General features: G+C 40.9%; 3 protein-coding genes across 6 annotated transcripts; 2 read left to right on the forward strand and 1 right to left on the reverse strand.

Annotated features, from left to right (window-relative positions):
* Window positions 1-3,712, reverse strand: LOC103973110 (uncharacterized). Its single transcript, XM_009387588.3, has 4 exons — window positions 3,525-3,712; window positions 3,262-3,441; window positions 982-1,169; window positions 1-413 (listed from the first exon to the last, which is right to left on the reverse strand). Exons 1-4 carry the CDS (start codon window positions 3,695-3,697, stop codon window positions 223-225), a joined length of 732 nt encoding a protein of 243 aa, XP_009385863.3. The 5' UTR covers window positions 3,698-3,712; the 3' UTR covers window positions 1-222.
* A 1,116-nt stretch (window positions 3,713-4,828) lies between these two features.
* LOC103973109 (uncharacterized) lies at window positions 4,829-10,118 on the forward strand. Of its 4 annotated transcripts, none has more exons than XM_009387585.3 (4): window positions 4,829-4,861; window positions 5,333-5,370; window positions 7,820-8,960; window positions 9,828-10,118. In XM_009387585.3, the coding sequence occupies exon 3, from the start codon at window positions 7,830-7,832 to the stop codon at window positions 8,919-8,921; it is 1,092 nt and encodes a 363-aa protein (XP_009385860.2). In that variant the 5' UTR covers window positions 4,829-4,861; window positions 5,333-5,370; window positions 7,820-7,829; the 3' UTR covers window positions 8,922-8,960; window positions 9,828-10,118. The 4 variants fall into 4 exon arrangements, with proteins under 4 accessions (XP_009385860.2, XP_018676863.2, XP_018676862.2 ...); XM_018821318.2 differs by lacking the exon at window positions 4,829-4,861 and adding an exon at window positions 4,876-5,153; XM_018821317.2 differs by lacking the exon at window positions 4,829-4,861 and adding an exon at window positions 4,876-5,141.
* Window positions 10,119-14,903: 4,785 nt separating this feature from the next.
* LOC103973108 (probable indole-3-pyruvate monooxygenase YUCCA3) lies at window positions 14,904-17,287 on the forward strand. Its single transcript, XM_009387583.3, has 3 exons — window positions 14,904-16,250; window positions 16,315-16,686; window positions 16,935-17,287. The coding sequence occupies exons 1-3, from the start codon at window positions 15,579-15,581 to the stop codon at window positions 17,157-17,159; spliced, it is 1,269 nt and encodes a 422-aa protein (XP_009385858.3). The 5' UTR covers window positions 14,904-15,578; the 3' UTR covers window positions 17,160-17,287.
* Window positions 17,288-19,342: the final 2,055 nt, after the last annotated feature.

The raw sequence follows: 19,342 nt of genomic DNA on the forward strand, positions 1-19,342 counted from the left end.
TTAAATAAGAAAAAAAATTAACTAAATTAATTGTGTAGAGTTACAATTAAAGCTCCATCCGCATCTTATGACACTAACTAACACATAGGATGATATTGACAAATGTTTTTCATAAAAAAAAATGGCATCATACCAGCACTTTTATTAGCTAAGTAGGTGTCAAAATATTCTCTACAGGATTGGTGTATCATTTGCAGGCAGAACCCACACAAAATAGACATCTCATTTTTCAGGCATTGCGGATTCTGAAAGTCTGCACTCCTTGCACTCCGTGGATGGCAACGGGGAATTATTCTCGGAAAGACTTATTCGTACAGTCTGGTGCTTCTCATCATTGGAGGGAACATGAAGGAGAGCATCCATTATCAGTATATCCCAGTCATGATGCCTTAAAAACGAAAAGTTTGTCTCGTCTGCAGTGCGCAAAGAGATGATGATCAAAATCCAGTATCTTAATAAGGAATTTTATCAGACTAAAATTACACATATCAAACTTTATTTGAGTTGGAGACATCAATCACTAGTTTCCGTAGATGCTATGTTTTCATTATCTATTCGGGTTGTGTTTTCACAAGTTCTATTTATGGATTCTTGACCCTGATAACCCCAAGCGCAACACATGTAGCAGTTGTGGAATAAAATTGAAAAGGAGTGTCGATAAGGTAATGAAGCATAGCAAACTAAAATTACGGTTAAAGAATAAATATTTCATATTAAGGTAATGTTGGGTTTATCCAGATCAAGCCGCATAAACAAGACTTGGAATGATAGCTTCAATGGAAACAAATTTCTAATATGGTAAAATTTAACAAATTCTATAACAGAACACCAGAAACAAAAATTGTATTTCTGATATGCAGTATAAACTCTTAATCGTCGATACTATTTCCCAAATGTAAAGATATAAACAAAGTGAACAGCAGAAACATATAATGACAAGACAAAACCAACGAATCTATATCAGAAATGCATAGACAAAACCTCCTTGGCGAATAGCCTTCAACTGAAATATGCCAGATCCTTGTGGTCCAGAAACAGGAAATGTGCAGGATACAGAATGCCTCTTGTGACCAACGGCAAGAGATGCATCATACCATGGGCCCCTTACTATTGGCAGGCCAAGAGACTCTACTATTTGCTGATTCTGGCTAGCCTTTTCGATGGCTTTACTGAAACAGGTCAAAGTAAGATGGTAAGCATGAGATTCTCATTGTGTGACCATAACACGACTTATCAAAATCTTTTTTCTAGATGAAATACAATAACGCATATGAATTATACAACATTTAGCACAAAAAAAAATTGACCAAGCAGCAAGACCCAGCCATGAAATAAGAAGTTACAATTTCGTAACCCGTAATCTCCACCATTTACAAAATCCAAAAGCTATAAAACCTGATACCGCAAGTTAAACTTGTGCAGAGGCCCCATAAAAGCATTGTATCACACAGAATGAATGCTAAACGCTAAGGTTACATATAGCAATGAAATACTAATTGATTTCCTAAACTGATTTAGCCAAATGGAACGGATCTGCATGTAAGCAAGAAAACTATAAATCTGGGAAGGATTAAGTATCTTAAATGATTGCAAGAAAAAAAAAATCTGACAGAAGTCAATTATTTTATGTGATCAGATGAACTATAAGGATCCTCTGATTAATTTATTATGATGCCTATGGTCATTTAGAAGGGGATATGACAGTGAACTAAAAAGTCTAAAACACCTTAGATTCACATAGTCAAACCACATTATAGTCAGCAAGTTTGCATGCTTCTAAAACTCCTCTAATCATGGAGAAGAAGAAGAAGAAGAAATATCTTATTGGAAGAATACCAAATACTTGGCACACTATGTAAATAACTCTTACGATTCATATGAATGGCAACTAAATAATTGCACCTAAAAATTTCAAAGAATAAGAAAAATCAACTTGAATACCTACACCACACAAACTAGATCTGATTGTAATTTAAGCCTGGCTGCATTATTCCACTGTAGCCACTTTGTAATATGCCGTTGCTAGAGACAGGGTCAAGATCTTTAGCCACAGGGCACTATGCCTATAGTTTGTGATTCATAACTTGGACCTCAGCTATATAAGCTATAAAGTTACATTTGATTCTTTGGACCAAAATTCTACAATGCAATTTAATTCATGTGACATGCTTCTGTCACAATAAAAGCTAACACAACTACGATTTATTAGAATCAAAATTAACCTCTCACATTATTAAAACGCCAAACAACTTAGGAAAATGAACAAAAATTCATTTTAGCAAAATAGATAGCAAGCATCTTATCTTCTTTCCAAAAAGTTCTTGAAAATCATTATTTAAAGGGTCTAAGAGCAGCATAAATCACAAATAAAAACAGCAATTCAGATCATATCCAAAATATGAAAGGAAAGCACATAGAAGACATGGGATTGTGATAAACTATTAGTTTAGTTGTCAAAGGGGTTCCTCTCCACTTGAGCTGGTTGTTTTTGTTTTTCTTGATAACACTATGTCGATATAACCTTTCTGTGCAAAAAGGGGGCTTCATTGTAACTCATTCTACAGCTCATCAAATGAAGTATACTTTGCTGTATGAAACTTTCCTACACAACATAATAGAATAGAACAAGGACAGAGACAAGAGAAGAAGGATGGACTAGAACCTACAACCGAGAATCTACCATAACTAAGATAAGTTAACCGAACACCATTCCTGATCTAGTCGGCACTCATGGTCACTCAAGAGGGAAAACGACTAAAAATCACTTTCAAGTTTCCTTAATCTGTTCCTTCTCTAGCCATAATTTTGAATCTTATTGTGACACTATTGATCCTAAACAAGGAGCTGATGAACAAAGACCTCAGATTTCTACCTCACTAATACAGACTAGTTATAACTGTCCTGAAAACTGCTACTAAGATAGCAAGTACCCATCCTAGGAGTGCAAACCATCTACTTGGACCATATGATTCAACCCCACGCCCAAACTTGAAATAGAACAAAACCTGAACCCTATATAGACCTCGGGAATTGGGGCTCAGGTGACAGAACAAAAGCAGATCAAGTTAGCAATCGACAGGGAAAAAGAACCTTAGAGATTAATTAACGCTTTCTTTCACAACTTGATGTGATCCAAGGGCGAAAAAGGCAGCAATCCCGCTAATTTGTCATGCAATTGCAGTAATTGGCATTGGTAAACCCAAGTTCAAGTAACAGAAATCGACAGGAAAGAACAATAACCACCAGGACAGGAACCCGCACCTGCTACAGCCATGGAAGATAGCGAGATCGTTGAGCCCACTGAGAAAAACCCCTCCCGTAAGGCTAATCAAGCCGATCTGGAAGAGCTTCCGGCCAAAGGACCTCTTCCCCCTCTTACCCGTGTCACTACCGGTGCTCGCGGCCGGTTCCGCGGAGGAGGAAGCAGCAGCAAAGAAGGAACTGCACCAAGAATGTGCATCATCTAACCACAACGAACCAACAAACAACAACAAGATCGAGATGGCGGAAATCGAATGGATTACAGGCAGGAACGGGGATGGCGAGACGGAGAGATCCTCGAACTCGGGGTGGAATTGATGAGGCTGGAAGCGAGGGAAGCCAGAGAAGTCACACGCCGCCGGAACATCTCTTGCCCTGTGTTCGTGCGTCGGTCCGCCGAAGGAACCGATTCGACTCGCCAAGAATATAGACGCATCTGGGACAGGCGATTCCACTGGGTCGACTCGGTTCGAAGAGAAGATGGGCCCGGTGTACCGCATATGACTCGCTCGGGTCCTGAGTTGGACTGGATTGAACGAGTCAGACCAGTGATGGGATGTGATGATGATGAGGATGTAAAAATGGAGTTCAGATATTACGTGCAAAAATTATTATTATTATTATTATTATTATGAATAAAATGTAATCTTTAATGTTCGAAAGGAAAAAATATAACTAATAAGAAGACTGTTTTACATGTGATCATTTTTTGTAACTATCAATTTAATAAAAATATATATATTTTAAATACTTTACTAACAACAAGTAATCTTTTAAGAAATTATTCATTTTGGACAAACCCCCCACCATATTATCGTTTAGAGATATATCCCAAAAGATAAATTGAGGATGATTTGATGATAGTAAGATATTGATTCATCCTCCTTAATAGATATTGACCATAAGTACATTTAATCTCATATTCTACTCTTTAAATAAATATTTTAGCAAATATCTTGAAAGGATAAAATCATATTTATCCATCCAAAATGAATATTTTCTTATATTGAATAGATTTTAAATATCTAATTCTATTGATCGAAAATAATAATAATAATCGTATCGTATTATTAGAGGGAGAATGGACCCTCTTTGTGTTTGATCTTACAAATTTGCCGAGAATCGAACCGGTTTAAAGCGAAAAGATCGAACCGTCTCACACAATTGTCGGTCGACTCAGATTCAACACGCCGTTCGTGCGATCGAGGTTTCCGACACCTACCCTCGTCACCGCGTGCAGACCCATAGGAAAGAGCAGCACTGTGGGACCCGCCACTGGCCACGGCATCCACCACACCGAAAGCCGGGTCGGTAAGTTGTTGATTCCGAAACGGGTGGAAAAAGATCGTGCACGGTCCAAATGGGTACAGAATTTTCCCGTGTTCCTCATGTAACAGGGAACAACCATGCCCCAGAACGCATAAAAGTGGGTCCCATGCCCGTCATGCATTTCTAAGAGAAAAAATGGTGTTTCGTGCTTGATCATTCACAGGAGATGCGAACCAAGGCTGACCCAAGCACCGCGAAGCCTCGGCCGCCGGCCTTTCGTGGGTTCGGTCTGGGGCGCCGATGGGTTGCGGCGGTTCGCTGAATAGAGTCGGTGAGCGACGTCCTCCGCCTTCCTTCTCTTCGCCCACGCTACTCCTGTCAATAAAACCCTTGGTCTCGTTCTTGTCTCTTCAGCGATAAAGATCACGAGAGCAAGACGAAGTAGAAGAGTTCAATCTCTCTCGTTTTTTAGATTTTTATGACGGTAAAAGAAGAAGTCGAAAGAATAATCGAAGAAGAGATAAAAAATCTTTCTTTTTTGGGATAAAAAGACGATAAAGAAGAAGAAGAAGAAGAAGAAGAAGAAGAAGAAGAAGAAGAGGAACTATTCGGTGGAGCTTCTTGTACAATTTTTGCGTTCTTTTCTACCAAGAACAGTTTTTTTCTTGTGTGCTCTTCCTTTTCCCTTTTTTTTGGGTTTAGATCCGGTCGTTGGCCAGCGATCTGTTCCAATTTTGGGCTGATTATGAACTTAGGTTAGCTGTATTATTTACTCCAGCTTCTGTGGATCTTTGTTTTACAGGTCGCGGCGTAGGACTTGCGTGCTTTTCGGTAACTAAGGTTAGATTCTTCTTCTTTTGGGTTTGGAAAATCTTCGATTCGTTCGACCTGCCTATTGCCCGATTCGTGGACAAAGTTCTTTTTTTTTTTTTTTTTTCCTTTTTTCTGTTAATTATGAACATATTAAACAATCTACATATTGATGTCAAAGGACCGGCTTTTGACTTCGGATCGTGATAGGGAACTGACAGAAGAAACTTATTATTTTGTTCTCTTCTATGTCTATCTTTATTATTTTTGTTGTTATCGTGACCTTTTTCTGTGTGCATGTTAGGAGTTGTTAGATCTGAAGGCAATAGTTTTTCTCTTACTAAAAAGAGAGAAGATGCTTCTTTATGGTGGTGAATGTCTTTTTGGTTAAATTTAATCTCGGTCAAATATTTAATTTGTCTATCATCAAATTTCTGTGATACTAAGGTGTTCTTTCCAGCAATATTTTATGTGGTTATTTTAACTTGGAGACGTCTGCTTCTGCATCCGGGCTTCAATTGATGTTAAAAGGGCTATTGTGATCCTCCCTGTTTGAGTTGACTAAAGGCTGCATTTCTAGGGCAAAGTTTGGATAGATTCAAACCTATAAGCAGGAGAAAAGAATAAGGTTGTTTCTTTTTTCCCCTTGATGAGTTTGGTGACCTCCAAATATATAAATTACAACTTTGGAGGTCATAAGTTTCTTAAACCCTCCCCCCAAGGTGCAGAACTGGGAGTGTATTGCAACTCTATTACTGTAATACACCTGTTCATTTTTGTAGAAGAAAAATAATTGCCAACTAAGACTATCTCAAATGCCAATGGAGTAAAACGAGTTCATGCTTTTGTATGAAATTGATTCTATACAAATCTGATGTTTGAGGTGCTTATGTTAGGACCAGATGCGCATGTTAAATGGTGAATTTGTAAAAGCTGGAGATACCTATTTGTAGAGTTGTAGGATTAATAGAATGAGAATCGTCAGAGAGGTATCTCCAGCATGGAGAGGGAGAGGCAGGCGTTGGAGGATGGTAAACGTTGCACGCATGGAGAGTGAGAAGTCACAAGCAGAGAGGGAGAAGTCGCAAGCCTTAAATCATTTATGTGATTGCTATTTTGTCTTGCTTATGTTTTACTTGTTAAACTTATGTATTATATTTCTATGAATGTTTCAAATTGTTTGCTCAAGGCATAATAGCAGCAACCAAATGATGTGTTTCTCTAGGAAATGAACTTCGAGGTTAATACAGTAGATCATAAAGATATTGGGAGTTGATTATTAACTATTCTTTGTTCAAAAATGTCTCTTGACCCTGAACTTCATCCAACTTGCTAATACTGTTACCTAAGTCTGGAGGCACCTCACCTGTGGCATAAAACTGCTGGAAGATTTACTTGAGATTGTGTTGGTAGCAGAAGAAAAAGAGAAGGAAAATTTGGTATTGGAAAGGGCAAAAGGAAAGGATAGTTTGGACAATACATATCCCAAATATAAAGGGATTCGGTATATATTTTCTTTGCCTCAGTTATGGGTGTGATGTTGCTTATTCCTACACTTTGACCTGAACAGTTTTAGATGTTCAAAGCTACAAAGTCAATATCGTTTGCGTCATTTGAGTTTTCGATATGAGGTGGTTCTAGAACTTAATGTTACTATTTAAATTCACATTTAAAGTTTCAAGAATGATATGTTGTGCCTCTTAAATAAATTTGAGAGTGAAATCCATGTTTTCTTAATTATTTCAACTTGATTGTAGCAGGTGACTACAATATAAGCTTAATCATTCTAGTAGCAGCAATCTTCACAAACGTTAGCGTGTTGTATGTCATTTAATATAATAGATTTTTTTTTATTTTTCTATTAAAAAATCACTGTAGCAGTAATTTTTTAAAAGAAATTTCTTCTAATATCTTCTGCCAGTAGTGAACGAGGGATAAGATGGTGTAGCGAAGAAACTAATCTTGTATAAAAGAAACTACTGCAGAATACCCAAACCTCATTCTTCACCGTAGCTGTGTATCCATGAAACCATTAAATAAATCTCATTATCCAACGATGTTGACCTCATTTTATGGTCCAAATTTTGGCATTACAAATTTCCTTGCCTTTTGATACTTCAGTGAACTTAAATGTATGATAAGAAATGATCATCTGCATTTGTATAAGATGCTTCCTAGGTCGAAGTTGTGTTGTTTGATTCATCGATTGCATTTGTTCGTGCAACCATTTTGCCCACTATCATCTTTTATCAAGTATACATGTCCACCATCATTCTTTATCAAGTGTAGATGTACTAGATGTTTTTTTCAGTTCGAAGTTCATGATATGTTTTATACTTTTATTTGGTCTTGCTTTTTTCTTAAAATTGTTAGAGAACTTATTGCTTTTACAAATTTGGTAGCTCTTAAATGTAGTTGGTGATGATTAATCCATGTATGCATTTGTCATCAATATAATACTCCAAACAACTTGTGGCAGTGTGATCAAGATGACAGATAAAAAAGAAAGCACCTCCAATGATGCAGATATATATGCTTTACAAAAGCAATGGGATGAAGTTCTTTGCCCTATCTGCATGGATCATCCTCACAACGCTGTGGTTCTTTTATGCACTTCATATGAAAAAGGTTGCAGATCTTACATTTGTGATACGAGTTATAGGCATTCAAATTGCCTTGATAGATTCAGAAATTTGAGAATGAACTCTAGCGACAACCCCTCTGGTTCCAGCTCTACCATCTTTGAGAGTGTTGATGCAGAGAGACCTCGCTTGAGCTCTTCTTATCCGTCAGAAACTGCTTCCTTTCCGGGTGCACCAAGGACAGGAACAAACTTGGAACCCCAGGACAGTTACGGTACTAATGGTAGAATTTCTGCTGGTTTAGCTGAATATTTAGGCAACAATGCAGATAGACAAGCACAAGATAGACATTTAGCATCTCAGGCAGAAGCAAATTCTAGTTTTGATGGATCCGGTGGTGGTAATGCACCAGAGGACAACTCCTTGAAGTGCCCTCTCTGCCGGGGTACTATACTAGGTTGGATGATTGTTAAGGAAGCCAGAGAATATATGGACCAGAAGCTAAGAAGCTGCTCTAGGGAATCATGCTCTTTTTCTGGCAACTATAAGGAGCTTCGTAAGCATGCCAGGAGGGTCCATCCCATGACAAGGCCAGCTGAGGTTGATCCATCAAGGCAACGTGCTTGGCGTCGGCTAGAAAACCAGCAGGAGCATAGTGATATCCTCAGTGCCATCAGATCAGCGATGCCAGGTGCAATAGTCTTTGGGGATTATGTCGTTGATGATGCAGATAGCCTGTCAGGTGATGGGAGTGGGCCATGGTGGCCTACGCTCTTTCTGCTTCATATGATCGGCAGTCCGATAGGTTCACTTGATGAACAGAGGAGATCGTCAAGGGCTTGGAGGACCCGTCGGCGCTCATCCACACACCGCCATCTATGGGGTGAGAACCTATTAGGCCTGCAAGATGATGATGACTGGAACTCAGACAATGACATTCAGGCACCAAGGAGGCGCAGGAGGCTAATGAGATCGAGACGAGATGAGGAGCAGCCATGAGCTTAGGAAAATAATTTCCCTTCATTGCTTCATCTCCAGGTGAGAATTGACTTTGCAATACTGATCCAGATCTTTACACTGCATTGAGCTGGCACTGATGCTACTCAGAGCATGGTACATTGGAGGTCTTTGGTTGCAGTCTCGCAAAAGCATATGATGTGGTCAAGGTGGCCTTTGTCCTTGAACATTATGATCAAACTTAAAGATGTCAATAATTTTGATGCCTTCATAGCATGTAGAAATTGGTCGGAAGTTGAAATTGTTTCTTGGGTCAGAAATGCTTTTCTTAGCATTATTGTCATGTGTAGCGAAACTTGGTTTTGTAATGCATAACTAATGCAATTCCAAACTTGCAGCAATGTAGGTTCTTCTTGACACTTATGATCTGCACACCGACAATATTTTCCTTAACCTTCAATTTTTAAAACATTGTTATTTCTTCATCAAGACAACCCGGAATATCTAAAGAACAAATAATTGCTTTACAAGTCACTTGGATTAGATGTGGAGCTAACCGATGACTGATGTGTTAGGTGGCTCCATACTGCTCAGAAATAGATCAACTTTGTTTTCTTTTGACATGATCTACGTGCTGATGTGAAGTTATTACCATTACAGCCACAGATTGGTGTAGGCAAATACTTGATAGCCTCTGGATTCCAGTCATGCTTTTGATAGGAGTTTGCAATGCCATTGAATGCTATGCTAAGATTAATTGTTTCTCAATGTTGATGTTCTTTTGTATGTCGCTGATCAAACACTAATGAACACGATATGGATGTCTAAACCAACTGTTCTTTCTCAGATGTAAATATGTTCTATATGTTCTTTGAGATGTTCTCATTCAATCCATTTGTTGGAGAAGTGGTTGGGATTTTGGAATAACTCCGTTCTTTTTTGTGGCAGCGATGATTCCTTTCGACTGCAGAGAGGAGACTATGCTTGCCTATTACTCAGGCAAAGGATGATGGCTTCTTGACCTGTTGATATTAAGATTTTTCAACTTGCTCTGATGGATTCCTGACTGTGTCCTTGTTGGAGTATCAAATGAATTTAGTGGATGAATAGTTTGTATTCAAATGCATTATTGGTTGTACTGTCCAGCCTCTGAAATCTAAAACCTGTTCAGTGGGGCTGCTGATGCTGGTGACATTATCCATTGCTTCAATTTCTTGGCCAAATTTGTTTTTTTCTCAATCTTCTTTTTTCACTCTCTGGTGGATAATATCAGTCAGCTACCTAAAAGCAACACTATCAACATTTGGCAACTAGAGAACTAACTAACAGGTCCTTGATTGCGAATTTTGGCATCTGATGGATGTTCTTTTCTCTCTGAGATTGGAAGATGGTTCATTGACAGAGTTCATAGAGATCTATATGTGAAACTGTAGATTGACACAAAAAATGACATATAGGATGAAACTTGGTGAACTCAGTAAGAGAAATGGAGATTTGAGGCTTCATGTAGCCACATGCTCTGCCTGAATCCCAGGGTTTATTATATTTATGTACCATCATGTCTAGACACCTTCACTTGAACTTATTTGTGGATTTAAGTTAATCATTCAAGCATCCATTGGAAACCTTAGCACATCTCAGGATGAAGAAGTTCTTGTAGTTTCCACAAACATTAAATATGATCTCACAGGTTAGGATGGTTCTGTGACTAGTTTGGTACTTATTCACTAATCTCTTTCTTTTTTTTCTTGCTTAATCTTGTATAAATCTGAGCATGGATTAGTGTTCACCTACTCAAGCCTGACCAGAAGTGATTAACAAAAGAATTGAACTTTCTCCATGGAAGTCATCAATCATAATACTGTTATGCTGCTTCTGATGTTTGTGAGCTAAAACAAATCCCCCAACTAATGACATACTCAAAATTTCCTCCCTCAAATGCAATCTTCTGTTTTGTTATGTTCATGTTCTTGTGATGTACTCATGCCATTTGGCTGCTACCTGTTTCTCATGTTCATGGTGAGGCAGCATGCTCTTTAATGATTGATGATGATTAGTTCATGTGAAGTGGATCATCTGAATTTGGACTTGGCAGCCAATGGACAAATAAGAAAGTGTTTCCAGAGGGGCCTGCATTTGCCAATCAAAGCACCAAATCACCTGCAAACAACCAAATGGGATCAAAGCCATGTATGGACTGGTCAATCATTACAAAGAACAATTATCTTGTCAAAGATCATTGTCTAGACTGTTCTCATCACATGTGAGCCCTCAAAGTGATAGATTGGGCTTTCCATGTGACAGTCATGTGTGACACTGTTCCAATGTTGCAGGTGACACAGGAGAGAAAGGAAAAGGCTCTTAATCCTATACAGGATTGCATGGACTAGTGATGTGAATTCCTAGTGCTATACTCCTGCATTTTATTATTATTATTATTTGTTGGATAATTGGCATGAATATGGTATCTAACACATTGCTAATGATTTATGGAACTTCATTTCACTAGCAGCATTGCTTTTCTAATGGACATGTTTAGGGGTTTTTTTGTCTATCTGACAAGGTTGTAGGAAACCATGAACCTGAGAATTATAGTTTGAAGCATGCAGGTGCTTTTGTGTAGTAACATGCATGAGGGGACATCCACAATAAGATAATATGATGCTTATTTGCATGCCACATAAATGCATGTTCCCCAGAATTATCTGACAATGTCTCATCTCAGTGCATGAATTGTGCCTTCTATTACAATACAACCATCACATCTTTCAAAAGAAATAATAATAACAATAACAGGTTTCATTAGTTTATGCATTGGATCCTAATTTGACAAAACCTTCACCCTTAACAATCAGAACCAATTTGATATGTTGTTATTACAATGATCTACAAGTATATATATATACATATATATATATAGTGACCTAATTAGATCTATCTTCTTGTTATTATTATTGGATGCAGATGCTAATTCTCTCCATTATTGTTGCTAATCGATCATGAGCTACTTAAACAAGGGTTCGTACTGGTTATAATCCACTTGCCAATTGCCATCATGTGATGTATCTGATCAAGATGACTCGAGTGTTGACCACATCTGCGGCACACGTCCCGAGAACCTTCAAAGAATCCAGTGGAGGTGCATGGACTGCGCCGCCACCTCCTGCGTGCGGAGCATACGATGGACTAAAGAAAGGCTCCATGCCACGGCCACATGAGAGCCTGTCAACCCAACGAACCTTGTCCTCGGGAGGTGGCCAAGTTAACGCTGGGGATGGATTCAGAGGAGGAGGAAGAAGAAGAGGAGGGCCTCTCCCCCACACCCACTGTGCTGCTGTGCTTGTTCGTTTCCGTGGGTGGGAGACGAGCGTGGTGGCCCAAAGTGATCTCCGAGAAGGTGTGCCATCAACATGATTACTCTCATCATGCACTGTGTTGTCCCATGTGACTCCTCATTAGATTCTGATTTGACCAACATCATATGAAAACCAGCTAACATTTTCCTGTTTATTTATTTAGATGAGAACCATCCAAAAGCAATAAGATTCTTTCTCTTCTCTCTCTCTCTCTCTCTCTCTCTCTCTCTGAGTTTAATCGACTGCTTAATAGTTCAAAGCCATTAGTTAACGGGATATCAGTCGGTCAAAACTGTTGACTTTGACGCTTGAGTTCGTTGCGAAGGTAGTTTGCTTCTGTGTTGACTAAACTAATAGGGTGCAATTAGCAAAAGACTATTTTAATCTGAAGTCACATGCCTTTCTCAATAAACTATGTTTCCAAGCTAGCGATGAATGTGCATGGATTCTTGCACCACAATTGGATTTGGAAGCCATAACACAAACCTTGCAATTGCAATGATATGCAAAGCGTATACAGTTTGTATTTTGACCAAATTACAGTTGGTCAGAGCTCGCGCCATGAGTCCTTCCAGAGGCAGACACTGGCCACCACGAGAGGTGTTGGGATGCAGTGAAAGACTCAAGGCAACGAAGGTGGCGATGTGATGCGACATCCCTATCCACCACCACCGAGCCTTCGTGCGCCCATCATTTCTATCACCTGTGTATGTTGCTTTTGGAGGGATCTTGTTGTTTTAGGTTTCTGCTCAGCAGGTGGCCATGGATCCGAGGTGGCAGCACGCACTCCCATGATCCTCGAACCGAGGGTGATCCATGTCAATCACGTTCTTTCATCTCCCAACACATTCTAACCCTAACCCTAGACACCAACACCAGCATAAGTTGGTATGTTCTTTGTCGTTCAGGCCCCACCGTTTGCAACCAAGCCGTCGGATTCGACTCCATCACCTGCTGCATGCTTCAGAGTTCTGAACTGTGTGCATGTCTTCTTCTTCTCTGATCATAAGATGGATGTATTCCCTCAAAAAGACATAAATACAAGAAACATCTACTTCAAATCGAGGCTGTAGTTCCTGGGATAGTGATAGTTGAGACAGTGGAAGTCTCACCTGTGTGTGACATGCGGTGTTGTAGCTGCAGCATGTATCATCTTGGGATTCACATACTAGGTAAAATGTTAGAATTCCCAGATGAGATGAGATGATCACATTGCACTGTAATGCAGCTAAACCACCCAAGTCCCAAAAAGTTGTGATGATTTCTGGATCATGAAGTCAACTTTTCTCCTGAGCATGATTTTGACGTCTTTATGGGCACATCTTTTTGTTTTTTCTTACTTTTTCTTTGCTACTAATTCATGATCAGGAAAAGACATGGAGAACTCATGTTTGATATCTGATTATAAAGATGGAAAGACAATAAGAAAAAGTGAGGTAGTAAGGCCATGGATGATTGACTTTCTCTGACATTCTCTTTGGGACAGGTATGATTACAAATCCCTTCTCCCTTCTCCCTTGTCACCATCTCTTCTCCTATTGACTTTCGTTTTCCTATTAGCCCCCCAATCATTTTGACCTCAGGACTCATCATACATCGCTCTCAAACTATTCGTTCATGTGGCTTAGAAGATTCCTCCAATCTCTCATGATTTATGGAGGAGGAGAAAATGCATGGGGAACAACATGGCGTTTTCCAACTATCTATAGGAGACTTTCCAGCCATTTTTTACTGGTGCAGACTTTGAGATGCTTAATGCATTAACATGAATGCAACTTGTTGCTCATGCATGCACATCAATTTGGCAACCAACTCATTGTCTCCTCATTTCAAGGACAAATTTAATGTCTTCAAGCTCGAAGATATCCTTGTAATACTTCATGTTGTCGAAATTGCTACAAATGCTAGGAAAGTGCAGTTTCTTCCAAGAAAAGATCCTGACTCGGTCCCTATTAGAGAACTTGACAGAAGAAGAAAACTCAAACATGGGTTTGGTGATCCATTTTTCATGATTTCGGCTGTGAAAATGTGGTATGCTGTCAGCTGATCATGGTGTCACATTATGTAACACAATATTTCTTGGTAATTTAGCACCTTGACAAGAGGTCAATCGAAACATCCATTTAATCTTGCAAAAAGTCAGACATGAACTTGCTGCCATAGAGTGAAGTAATGTGACAAAAGTCATCGGCCAAAGCAGGAACATCAGAAACATAAATCAGAACATGTATTACCACCAACAGATAAGCTCAAACATAAAGCACATCATTGTGATGTCGCCAATACTCCAGCGAGCACTGAGGTGGCCTCATCAAATCTGCAGTGGAACAAACGATATCATGTTATCATAAATGTGGACTTAGTGCACTAAAACTGCAGTCTATGAACCGAGTAACAGCAAGTAATAGTGGGATCAAATAGTTTCAGACCAGATTTAGTGTGTCAGGCTTTGACTTTGCTGAATGAGAAGATGGAGGGAGGAAAGTTAAGATGCTGTTTGATGCCAGCTAAAAGTTTGGAGAAACCTTTTAATCTGAAGACAATGACCCATTCCTGGTTGTAGGATATTGGTTCTGGAATTCTTTCTCTTGCAACTGTGGAGGATGTACAAATACAGAGTATATACAGAGTAGATACAAACTGAACTGCATAAATCTTTGTTGTTCTCGACTCAGTAAAAGTGAAACTTCTAAGTCTGCCTTTCTCTTCTCCCTACCACCTCTTTCTATTCTGGAACATGTCATTTCAATTCAGCCCTACTCGTTTCGTATCTCATGAAGTGAATGTGTGGACTCTTTCCATCCTTTTGATGAATTGCATCAGTTCTCTGATCATCTCAGTGCTCAGAGTGGCTGAATAGCCACCAAGATTAATCTGCTCAGCAGGTGGAATATCCACATTGAGAACCAAAATGCTTCAACGTTTCAGCAAGTAATGCGCCATAGGCTTGTGACTATGATGAACATGGGAACATGCTTCCACGGTTCTACCACAGTAAGGAAATGGAGGAGACTGTGAAAGAGTATCATTAAGGGAACCCAACATGCCATCCTCCACTATAGCTCTTGCTGCGAACCCCAACTATTTATAGACCCCCCAAGGCTCTCGATCTTGCACGCTTCAACCACGACAAGCTCCATCGCCTCTTCCTTCTCACTCGCTCGATCTTGTTCTTCCTTCTCCTTCCCGATATCCTTAACCACGCAGCTCCATAGACTGTCCTTTTCGCTTGTGGCTCAGCTCAAGACTCGAGCACAAGATAACACTCTCTTAGAAGAGTCTTCTAATAGATTCTTTAGGAAGCTTTACCAGGTAGCATCGAGCTCCCTCAACCTTTTTGGTCATGGCCCAGATGTCTGGCCATCGTGAGATCCTCAAGAGAAGGTGCAGGTTGGTGAACGGACCTCTCATCGTAGGAGCTGGTCCTTCAGGTCTGGCTGTGGGTGCGTGCCTCAAGGAGCTCGGCGTCCCCTTCGTGATCCTCGAGAGATCCAACAGCATTGCTTCCCTCTGGCGAAACCGCACCTATGATCGCTTAAAGCTCCATCTCCCCAAGCAGTTCTGCCAGCTTCCCAAGCTCCCTTTCCCTGACGACTTCCCCGAGTACCCCACCAGGAACCAGTTCATAGGCTACTTAGAGTCCTACGCTGCGCACTTCGAGCTGAGCCCACGATTCAATGAGACGGTACAGTCGGCGAAGTACGATGACACATGCGGTATGTGGCGCGTGAGGACCACCGCGTCAGGCCCTGAGACCGCGAACAGGAGCGCCGAGGTGGAGTACATTTGCCAGTGGCTGGCGGTGTCCACGGGGGAGAATGCGGAGCCTGTGATCCCGGAGATGGAAGGACTGCGGAAGTTCGGGGGGCAGGTCATACATGCGAGCGACTACAGATCCGGTGAGACGTACCAGGGGAAGCAGGTGCTCGTGGTGGGCTGCGGCAACTCCGGCATGGAAGTCTGTCTCGATCTCTGCCACCACAAATCCTTCCCTGTCATGGTTGTTCGCGACTCGGTAAGCCGTAAGCGAGCTTATTCTCCGTTTGCTCTGCGAACTCATCGCTGTATTTGCTCCTCAGGTCCATGTTTTACCGAGAGAGATTTTTCGGAAATCCACATTCGAGCTGGCTGTCTTCTTGATGAAATGGTTTCCGGTGAAGGTGGTCGATAAGATCCTGTTGGCCCTGTCCAGGATGATACTCGGGAACACCGAGAGGTATGGCCTGAAACGACCTTCTCTTGGTCCCTTGGAGCTCAAGCACATGCAGGGGAAGACCCCTGTTCTCGACATAGGTGCGCTCAGAAAGATCAAATCTGGCGACATAAAGGTAGTTCCTGGCGTAAAGGGGTTCTTGCATGGCTCTGTAGAGTTGGTCGACGGTCGGGTCATCGATGTGGATTCGGTCATTTTGGCGACTGGCTACTGCAGCAATGTTCCTTCATGGCTGCAGGTAAAACCTGCGTCTTCTTCTCTTCCATAGCAGCAAAATGTCCTTTGCTTTCTGCATGCAGTTCCCATGTTAGTTTTGTAGTTGAGGCAGTTGGTGTCAGACACACACTGATCATTGGATTTCAGATGCATCGAACACTAATATGTCACATGCACTGTTAAGAAGGCAGAATAAAATAAGGCTTCTGTAATGATATAGATCTTTTGACTGCATCAGAAGTTAAAAGATTCATGGTGGAATATTTGCAGGACACTGACTTGTTCAACAAAGATGGGTTTCCAAAGCAGCCATTCCCTAGCGGGTGGAAAGGGAAGTCAGGGCTTTATGCTGTTGGGTTCACGAGGAGAGGGCTCTCTGGTGCATCCCATGATGCTGTGCAGGTGGCAGAGGATATCAGCAGGGTGTGGAAGGAGGAGACCAGGCAGGCAAAGCATATTGTTGCCTGCCACAGAAGATGCATCTCACAGATCTGATCAAGAACTTTGTAGCTCCTGCTAATCTGCTGTCGCAGTGACAGCACAATTGTATAAGAATCAGAACAGGAGAGCCTCTCTGAATGCAGTCCAAGTTTTTCGGATTCATGCACCTTTCTCTAATTCATCTCTGCTTTGCTTTTCTATGTTACAACCAATATATCAATCTGGGATTCTAACCTTCCTTGTTATAGCTAGATGACAAGCACCTATTTTTATGTGGTTTGGCCACTACTACCCTGGAAGATACTGCAATCAGTCTGCATATTTCTCAGAGATTAGAAACCTGCCACTTTTGCAGGCTGTGAAACAAATCGAACACTGTGTGTGTCCCCAGGTCACATGCTAAAGGCTCATCCAAGCAGGTGAAACAAATAATTCACAGCTGGATGTACTTATTTTCCTTAGTGTTTAAGTAAGAAAGAGCTGAGCCTCGGGGAGCCGCTCGTAGTGTCTACCAGCTGGTAACAGCTGGATGCATTTTACTTTCCTTAGAGATTAAGCAAAACGAGCTGAGCCTCGGGGAGCCGCTCAGTTCGAAAGCTGGCAACAGCTGGACAAAGGAATATAAAAGGAATGGATGTAAGTGCGATGGGGCCCAATGAGCACCCGACTTTATCCTTCCTTTCTATATAAACCCTCGCCCAGACTCTTGCAAGGCATCGGTCGAAAAAAACCAGAGAATTATTTCCTGTGGAATAATTATTTGTTTCATATCATGCGTTTCTTTCCGAAGAGAGCTTGGCTTCATATCATGCGTTTCTTTCTTCTGTGAATTATTTGTTTCACCTCTTCATTGTCTCGATTTTGGCTCACTTAACATCTTCAACTAAATCTCCAAGGAAGATACAGTGGAAAGCTTGCTTTCTGTGAAGTTGCATGACCATCACATAGCAGTGGCAGCTGATGCTTCCATTTTGATCTTGCTGTGGTAGTGTGATTTCTGTGCCAGGACCATAAGACTAATTCTTCCAAGGACTTCAAGTCATCCATCCCTCTCCCTTGGGGCTTTCTGATATTGCTTGCTAAGAGGATTCAGAAGATCCATTTCTAGCTGTGTTCATCAAACCTGCAACTCCTCACAAGTTGATATCACTTCAGCTGAAGATCCAGGTGGCTATAGAAGGAACTCAGCACATGAACAACTCTCTCATGAAACTTCAGTAACTAAAGCCTCAGTATAAGCCGTGCTGGATCACCGCATTGTCTCTTCTTTCGGAACGGAAGGCTGCGAACGCACTGGATGACCAACTTTCTCTCTCTCTCTCTCTCTCTCTCTCTCTCTCTCTGTGCATGCCCTTCGTGATGGCACATGTTACTCTGTTCAGCCGTGATTTAATGTGGCATATACTTGTACCTGTGCAGCCGAACCTATGCACAGGAAGCACGAACGGGTCATCAATTAATACCCCCATCGCCCATGTCCAGACTTGATCGTTGCCAACCTCGTCAGGTGCGTGATGTCGAGCACAGTTGCATCGGGAGTTGCAAGTGTTCAAACCCCTCTCAAACTGCAATAGCGCTCGAGTAAGTGAACTGCCAGTGAAACAGCCATTGCCATCATTTCATCAAGCACCAAAAGGGCAGCAAACTGTGCATTGCTTGGAAAGTTGCTGGTGGTGATTGATTGCCCTGGAGCTTTAGCACCTCATTCATTCCTTGTCCAAAGAATCAATCTTGGAGCAAGCTCTCTGGAAACTCTGGCGACCTTGATGCTCGCTGTGATCTTTGAGGAGCACACCTAGTGGCATTACCAGTAACTGTAGTGATACCGAACAGGATCTGCATTCTGCGGGCTCCGAGCTCTTGTAGCTTGATGCTTTCGTCTTCGTCGGATGATATTTTGATCCAGAGATTTGCTTCCCAACAATTTGTCAGATGCCTGTCAGCCTACGGAGTCCATAGGCAGCAGAAAGATAACAGTCATCACGGTGGTACGACGATGGTGATGATGATCAGAACAATAGTAAGTACGGATTTAAGAAAACCAGGAAAAATAATTTTTTTTTACATATATCAAAGCTTATAGAAATCTTTAATATTAAAAGACTTTTCAAGAAAATACTTTTTTTTATTTTTTTATTTTCTCATGTGAACATAGAAAATTTCTATGAGATATCTATAATCCACCAAATAACCTTCTTTTTTTGGAAAATAACTTTTCTCTTTTTGTTTCTATTATC

The sequence above is a fragment of the Musa acuminata genome, chromosome BXJ1-3, assembly GCF_036884655.1.
Source record: "Musa acuminata AAA Group cultivar baxijiao chromosome BXJ1-3, Cavendish_Baxijiao_AAA, whole genome shotgun sequence".
NCBI lineage: Eukaryota > Viridiplantae > Streptophyta > Magnoliopsida > Zingiberales > Musaceae > Musa > Musa acuminata.

Coding starts and splice junctions, on each gene's coding strand:
- LOC103973110 (XM_009387588.3), bottom strand. CDS start 3,697: ATGCGTCTATATTCTTGGCGAGTCGAATCGGTTCCTTCGGCGGACCGA. Junction 1,170..3,261: donor ATCTTCCATGGCTGTAGCAG/GTGCGGGTTCCT, acceptor GACCTGTTTCAG/TAAAGCCATCGAAAAGGCTA. Junction 414..981: donor GAAGGCTATTCGCCAAGGAG/GTTTTGTCTATG, acceptor TGCGCACTGCAG/ACGAGACAAACTTTTCGTTT.
- LOC103973109 (XM_009387585.3), top strand. CDS start 7,830: ATGACAGATAAAAAAGAAAGCACCTCCAATGATGCAGATATATATGCT.
- LOC103973108 (XM_009387583.3), top strand. CDS start 15,579: ATGGCCCAGATGTCTGGCCATCGTGAGATCCTCAAGAGAAGGTGCAGG. Junction 16,251..16,314: donor TCATGGTTGTTCGCGACTCG/GTAAGCCGTAAG, acceptor TTTGCTCCTCAG/GTCCATGTTTTACCGAGAGA. Junction 16,687..16,934: donor ATGTTCCTTCATGGCTGCAG/GTAAAACCTGCG, acceptor GAATATTTGCAG/GACACTGACTTGTTCAACAA.